Source organism: Triticum urartu, chromosome 5A (assembly GCF_056163025.1).
Source record: "Triticum urartu cultivar PI428250 chromosome 5A, HENAU_Tu73, whole genome shotgun sequence".
NCBI lineage: Eukaryota > Viridiplantae > Streptophyta > Magnoliopsida > Poales > Poaceae > Triticum > Triticum urartu.
In genome coordinates, this window is record NC_141877.1 from 529,670,037 (window position 1) to 529,678,003 (window position 7,967).

Here is a 7,967-nt window from a genome sequence, read left to right on the forward strand (position 1 = left end):
GTTCCTCAACTTCCTTCCAGTTCTTGATGTCTATCTGAATTTGAGTGTAGTTGGGCCATCATCTAGCTCAGGCTTAACATTATCTTGGGGAACCTGCCCTTCCATCTATCAGCTGGGCGATGCCATTTCGCAAAGAACTCATTGTAGGCAGCTGAATAATGCCGAGTAAATCTGTGAGGCAGCTTCCTGGTGGATCATATGCCGCTGTACTCCTCCAGCAACTTGAGCACACAATGAGTCCAGAACATGAATCTCCTTCAGCATATCCCACATGTATGCAGCCCATCCATGATCTAGATTCCAGAATGACAGGGACAAAAAACTGCAAAAATAAACATTGTATATCAGTCTTTCATCATAGGAAAATAAACTATGTACTGAAGACAACAACACCAGCTCATACCATCTGGTATCCTGTGATATCATGACTTTGTGTGTGCAAGTTTGGCCTCTTTTGGTTCATAGGATAGGATTATCGTAGGAATAGGAAATTTGTAGGAAATGAGATGACATGTAACTCAAATCCTATGAGTAGGAATAGGAAACGAGATATCATTTGGTTCACATCAAAGAAATTTTTTCATTGAGTCTAGGCTCAAGTTGTACGGGCTTGCCCCCGACTCCCGTGTCGCTCCCAAGCGAGCGACTTGGGAGTAACCTAGCGCCGCCACCCCCAGCCCCCACCTCCATCCCCCCGGCCAGGACCTCTCCGTCGCCGTCGTCAGGATGAGGACGGCTGCGCGGTCTCGTCTCGCGGCGGCGTGTCTCCTACTCGGGAGCCGTCGGCCTACTTCATGATGCTCGTCTGGAGGCGGCGGATCCAGGCGGTGCTGCGCTGCTCTGCTTCGGTGACGGCGGATCCGAGCGACGCGGCCTCACCTCCGCCGGGCGGTGGCGGATCCGGAGTGACCCGTCGCCTCCCGCCTCCGCCATCGCCGTAGCCCTGAGTTGCTCGCCTCGTGCGGCGGCTGAAGAGATGGATTTTTTTTACGAAAGTGTCGGGGAGGTGGGAGGTGGAGGGTGGAGAAGTGGACCCACGAAGTCATTGATGCTTATCCGTTAGGCTAGTCATAGTGGGGAGTAACTTAGACTAGTGTCATGCATCTCTACTACTATAGTACACGATTTTTTGAATATTTGAATCTGCCCTCTTCTCTCTTGTTTTACCCGCCACATCCAAGATGGAATCATCTGTGGCCGTCAACTTATTAAATCGAACGGCCTGTATCACCCGGATTCGTCGCCCACGCAATCCCGCCAAACCTGAAAATGAGCCGCGCTTCTAGAGAACTCCACGACCCACGGTAGCCTCCAGGCTCTGGCAAATTAATTCCCCGCCAACCTCCTCACGCTGATCTTTCCCCTGTAATCTGGATGCTCTGTATCCAGTATTCCAATTTCTCTAGCCCGCGGGTCACACACCACCAGCTCCATTGGTCCATCCCCCCGTCCACACACCCAGCACGGCAGCACCTCCGAATCACCTCCACGTCCAGATTGCATCTCCAGCCCTGTCTCCTTGCAGTCTGTGGCTTGCTTCGAAATTTGTTTGCGCCTGGTGATTCCAGGCTCAGAGTAGTTGGACATCCATCTACGGCCAGCTGACCACAGGTGCCGCTGATCACAGGTGAGGTTGCTGATTCTTCTGCTCCTTTGGGAATTTTGCTGCGTGAGAATGTTCTGCAAGTGATTCTTCTTGCTTACAATGATATGAAATACAAATCCACTGGTCCGATTGTAGCTTGCTGATTTTTTTACTTTTCTTGCACGCAAGGTGTTTGTGTTTTTGTCCAAACAGTACACTATGAAAGGCAATGCAACATATGTTCATTCTGTTCATGTCTCATGGCTATTTGTAAATTTGTATATGCTTTAATTATTTTCCTTGGGTTTGGTAACCTAAAAAATGGTCTAATGCTTATACTGTAGGTTGTGGTTGAAAACACTTGGCTTACAAAATCAAGTAAAATCGACAAGATGGAAGGCCGGGTTCCATTCAGAGATATTACAAATGTTCACCCAACAACTTCACCAAAAAGGAACTACTGTAAGTTTTTTTTATTATCTTGATATCTAATTATTATCCTTATCAATCCTTTGCCTTGACATACTATTTGTTTTTTGTTTGTTTTGTTTTGTGGGGAAATATTAGCTGTCGTTGGAGAGCAGAATGATCCTTTAGTTGAAACCAGAAATGCTACGCAAATGAATTCTTCCCAGCGTAAGCGTTACCGTGACCGGGATAGATACTTGCAAATGACTCCATATCAGAGGGAAGCCTATTTGCAAAGGAATCGTGAGTACAAAAGAATGAGGCGTGAGTGCAGCGCAAGTTGTAGTAATACACAACCAGCACCCCAGCAGAAAAATACAAGAGCTAATAAGAACATATGCATGACAGGTACTGTTCTAATCGACAAAATATTCATTTCTAATATTATCAATGACCATTGAATGTTCATTTACCTTTTTAATATATGATGTATAATTTTTGACGGGATAAGGTTGAACCTACATTACAGGAAAGGAAGTCGTGGCCAGTTCAAACTATGAGAAGCATGATTCGGTATTTACTCAACTGGGGTCTTCATCAAAAGGAAAACAAGGTTGTGATACGTAATGAATTAACAAATATCAAATATCAAAATTTATTTTTTTGTATATTTCATCACACTGTCGTTGACCCTTTTTCCTTAAAACAGTGGCGGATGTTGGTGGTTCTGGCACAAGTCGTCCAAAAGCTGGAACTCGATTCACCATCAGTCCATCTGGCATATATTTATCATCAATATCCTCGGAAGATCAAGCTGCAAAATATGAATTGAAAAATGTACGTCAGCGTAAGCGACATCGTTGCGTCAACATGCACTCAGAACTGTCACATGATCAAGAAGAAACACACGTACAAGAGATTTGTGGCCATAATAAAAGACAGAGGCCAGAAAAAGAAAGTTGTAGTACTGCACGGGATCGTGGCAGAGAGACCAACAACTTGCATGAAGACCTCATTTATGTGCCCCAGGATTCTTTTCCTGCCATTCATGGTAATGTTAGTCATAAATAACAATGATTTAATTATATGTTGCACATAGCAAGTATTTCATCTATTGACAACTAGAGATAATTTTTAACAGAATATCTAGCAAATACTGAAGACTCTATTGAGTACGATGATGTGAATGATGAGAGTCTAATGTATAATAGACCATGTAAGTATTGACTGATATTTTCATCAATGATTCTCAATTTTTGTAATACTTACTAAATTACTTTTGAAAAACACAGGTCTTGACTTTGAATCATATCAAGAGCCAAAGCATGTCACAAAATGCATACAAGCAGATCCATATGATCATATATATCATAAATTGCCCTGTGGCTATCATTTTCTAGAGCGAGTGCCCAACTGTAGACATTGCAATGCGAAAAGGTTCCAATATGAGACGCCAACATTTTGTTGCATGAATGGAAAAGTAAAGATAGTAACCCCAGTGGTTCCTGATGAATTGCGTCAGTTGTACACGAGCCAGGATCCAAATGCAAAATACTTCCAAGATCATATACGGTACTTCAATTCTCATTTCTCTTTTACCTCTCTTGGTGTGATCTTGGACCAAAGATTCTGCAATAGGAGGTCTGGAGTATACACCTTTCGCGCACAGGGCCAAATTTATCACCGTATTGACCAGTTGGTTCCAAAAGAAGATGGCCCCAAGCATTTACAGTTATACTTCTATGACACGGATGCAGATTTGCAACAAAGATTTCTTCACTCGCCAAACCTTGACCAAACTCTGATCCGGAAGTTGGTGAATATACTTTCAAGTAATCCTTATGCACAAATATTTAGAAACCTTGGTTCTATTCCAAACCTTGATGAATATAATATTGAGCTCAACACAAATATTGCCTTAGATCAAAGAGTATATAATGCTCCGACAACATCACAAGTAGCAGCAATTTGGGTCGAGGGAAATAATCCTCGAAGTTATTTTGACAGGAGTATCATGGTTTACGGTAAATCGGACAAACCACAATACATAAAAGCATACCATGGTTGCTATGATCCATTGTCATATCCACTTTTTTTCCCGAATGGGGAAGTTGGATGGAACCTGAATTTACCAAAAGTTGCTCCCCATGGTAAGAGGAAGAGAAATGATCAAGCAGATGCTCTCAGCGAAGAAGGCAAGTTTTTTTTTCAAGTTTTTTTTTGCTTGATTACTTTGTTTCAGATTCATTTATCTAACCATAACTTGCCTTGAATGCAGGAGTGGAAAAGAGCTCTGGTTCTTGTGTATCACCAAGGGAATATTATTGTTATAAGTTACAAATCCGAGATGGCGAGTTCAACGTCTTACTATTTGGAAAGAGATTAACTCAACAGTATATTGTTGATATGTACATCAAGATTGAATCAATAAGGTTGGCTTTCTATTTACAACAGTCAACTCAGGTTCTCATACGTGCAGATTTATATCAAGGATTGGTTGATAGTGTTGTAGCCGGTGAGACACGTGCATGCATGACTGGAAAGCGTATTGTGCTCCCCCCAAAATTTATTGGAGGACCAAGAGACATGCGCCGAAGGTATCTAGATGCAATGGCATTGGTCCAACGGTTTAGAAAGCCAGACTTATTCATTACAATGACTTGCAACCCGCAATGGGAAGAGATAACTAGAGAGCTGGAACCAGGTCAATCGCCACAAGATCGTCCAGATTTGGTAGCACGGGTCTTCAAGGCAAAGTTGGAGGATCTTAAAGATCTTTTATTCAAGAGGAAATTATTTGGTGAAGTTGTTGCACATGTTCATGTAATAGAATTTCATAAGAGAGGCCTACCGCATGCACACTTCTTAATTATTCTGAAGTCAACTTGCAAGATTACTAATCCAGATCAATATGATGAGATAATATCAGCAGAGATCCCAGATAAAGACAAATACCCTGTACTGCATGCTTTAGTTATTAAGCACATGATGCATGGACCATGCGGAGTTCTCAACAGTAAAAATACTTGCATGGAAAATGGAAGTTGTAGATACCATTATCCACGGACATTCTCAGAGACAACACTACAAGGAAAGGACTCATATCCAATTTATAGACGGAGGGATGATGGTTGTCGAGTTCGCATTAGGGGTGCGGTCTTGGATAATAGATGGGTTGTTCCTTATAGTCCATCTCTACTTATGCGATATAATTGCCATATAAATGTAGAAGTTTGCTCTAGCATTAAGGCCGTTAAATATTTATTTAAATACATCTACAAAGGTCATGATCGCGCATCCTTTGTCATTGAGTCCAGAGGAGATAATGTTTTTATTGATGAGATTCGCGAATATAGGGATGCAAGGTTTATATCACCTCCAGAGGCTATATGGAGGATTTATTCTTTCAATCTAAGTGAGATGTCACCTCCAGTTTTGCAGTTACAGGTCCATTTGCCAAATATGCATCTTGTGCATTATGAAGATTCTGATAATTTGGATAGCGTGTTACGCAGAGAATCATCTTGAAAAACAATGCTTAGTGAATATTTTAGAATGAATTCTGTTGATATTTTTGCAAGGAATTTCTTGTACAAGGAGTTTCCAGAATATTTTGTGTGGGATAGCAGTTGCAAGAATTGGAGACGTCGCAAGCAGAAACGAATTCAGATTGGTAGACTTGTGTCTGCGCACCCTGCTGAAGGAGAGCGTTATTATTTGAGGATACTACTAAATCATGTGAGGGGAGCCAAATCATTTGAGGATCTACGAACTGTTGATGGTGTTATTTTCTCGACATTTAGAGAGGCTGCACAGAGAAGGGGTCTCATTGAGGATGATCGTAGTATTTCTGATTGTCTCAGCGAGGCTGCGGCATTTCAAATGCCATCTGCACTTAGAAGACTTTTTGCAACAATTTCAGTTTTCTACGAGGTAACAAATGTCCTTGAACTGTGGGACAAGCATTTTGAAGCCATGGGTGATGATTTTCGAAGAGAAAATGTAAATGCTGAAGTAATTGATCAGATGGTGCTTAAAGATCTTAGAAGTTTGTTATATTCAATGGGAAAGGACATAAAGAACTTTGACTTGCCCTGCTTATTGGATGATAATGATTTGGAGAGCTTAGATTGGAGAGAATTATATGATGAGATGTTTATTGAGGTTGAGCAGGAACACTTGGATTTGTATAACAAGCTAAACAATGAGCAGCGACTTGCTTTTGATGAGATAATGACTCATGTCTTGCACCAGAAGAGTATGGTTTTTTTCATAGATGGTCCGGGAGGTACAGGAAAAACGTACCTTTATAAGGCTTTGCTCGCTAAAGTGCGATCGATAGGGCGAATAGCTATCGCAACAGCAACGTCAGGCATTGCTGCGTCTATCATGCCTGGCGGTAGAACAGCACATTCCAGGTTCAAAATTCCCATTAATATTCAGGATGACAACATGTGCAACTTCAGTAAACAGAGTGGAACTGCAGAATTACTCACGAGGTCGTCTTTAATAATTTGGGACGAAGTTGCTATGACAAAGCGTCAAGCTGTGAAGGCACTTGATAGATCCCTGCGAGATATCACCGGTTGTGGATCACCCTTTGGAGGAAAAGTAGTAGTGTTTGGAGGTGATTTTAGACAGGTTCTTCCAGTGGTGAGGCATGGCACTAGAGCACAAATTACAGATGCTACACTAAAGAAGTCTTATCTTTGGCAAGACATAAAACATATCAAACTTTGGCGCAATATGAGGGCTTTGTTTGATCCATGGTTCTCTGATTTTCTCCTTAGAATTGGTAACGGTGAAGAGGAATCAATTGGTCAAGAATATGTGCGCCTGCCTGAAGAAATTGTTATAGGTTACACGGATTTGAAGGCCTCTGTTAGTAAGTTAATTGATGACATCTTTCCTCTAATGGACAAAAATGGAAACTCACCGTCCTATATTAGTGCACGTGCAATTCTTTCCACAAAGAATGAATATGTGGATGAGTTAAATGATATGCTTATTGACCGATTTCCTGGAGAAGAAAAGGTCTATTACAGTTTTGACTCAGTGGTTGATGATCCACATAATCACTATCAACCTGAGTTCCTAAATTCACTCACACCTAATGGCCTTCCTCCACATATTCTCAGATTGAAGATCAACTGCCCTGTTATTTTGATTCGCAACCTTGATCCTTCTAATGGTTTATGCAATGGTACAAGGCTTATCATTAAGGCATTTCAAGAGAACGCTATTGATGCAGAAATTATTGGCGGACAATATGCTGGGAAGCGAGTGTTCCTTCCACGAATTCCTCTCTATCCTTCAGAGGATGATGTTCTCCCCTTCAAGTTTAAAAGAAAGCAATTTCCAATTCGGCTTAGTTTTGCCATGACAATCAACAAAGCCCAGGGTCAAACCATCCCAAATGTTGGCATCTATCTTCCTGAGCCGGTGTTCTCTCATGGCCAACTCTATGTCGCTCTGTCTAGAGGGATATGAAGACAAACAACTAGAGTACTTGCAAAACCAAATAAGGATATTGACCCATCAGGGAAAAGCACAAAAAATATTGTCTACAGGGATGTTTTGGTATAATTCATGTACATGATGTGTATTGCCGTGTGATGTTCCTAATATGGTTGTATTCCTGTAAATAGTACTACCCGGGAAATATAATGTTATATAGGGTTTCAGTCATTAGCTTGTCCCTGTGAGAGTTATTATGTACCAAAAGATATATTTGCAGTGGTATTATTCTAGCATATACAATACTCAAGTCTTATAGATGTACCATTCCTTTTTCAGTTATTGCATATAGCAAAAATCCAGCAACATAAGTGAGCAAATATCATTCTTTATTATACCGAGCCATTGGGCTTCACATGTATATGCAATATACTGACATTTTTCAGTTTTAACATACAACAGAATCATCCGGTCAACAGAAGGGAGCACAAACCATTTTGCTTTAGTCATACGAAAT

General features: G+C 41.2%; 1 protein-coding gene across 1 annotated transcript; it reads left to right on the forward strand.

Annotated features, from left to right (window-relative positions):
* The first annotated feature begins 1,904 nt into the window (after nucleotides 1–1,904).
* LOC147972518 (uncharacterized) lies at nucleotides 1,905–7,498 on the forward strand. The gene is made up of 7 exons (XM_087521504.1): nucleotides 1,905–2,047; nucleotides 2,153–2,401; nucleotides 2,523–2,606; nucleotides 2,703–3,044; nucleotides 3,135–3,209; nucleotides 3,286–3,825; nucleotides 6,645–7,498. The coding sequence occupies exons 1-7, from the start codon at nucleotides 1,978–1,980 to the stop codon at nucleotides 7,481–7,483; spliced, it is 2,199 nt and encodes a 732-aa protein (XP_087377630.1). The 5' UTR covers nucleotides 1,905–1,977; the 3' UTR covers nucleotides 7,484–7,498.
* The last annotated feature ends 469 nt before the right edge of the window (nucleotides 7,499–7,967 follow it).

Excerpts from the sequence above, each read along its gene's own strand:
- LOC147972518 (XM_087521504.1), top strand. The coding sequence starts at position 1,978 with ATGGAAGGCCGGGTTCCATTCAGAGATATTACAAATGTTCACCCAACA. Across the intron at positions 2,402-2,522 it reads TAAGAACATATGCATGACAG|GAAAGGAAGTCGTGGCCAGT; the intron begins GTACTGTTCTAA and ends CCTACATTACAG. Across the intron at positions 3,826-6,644 it reads GTTGGTGAATATACTTTCAA|TGGTGAGGCATGGCACTAGA; the intron begins GTAATCCTTATG and ends AGGTTCTTCCAG.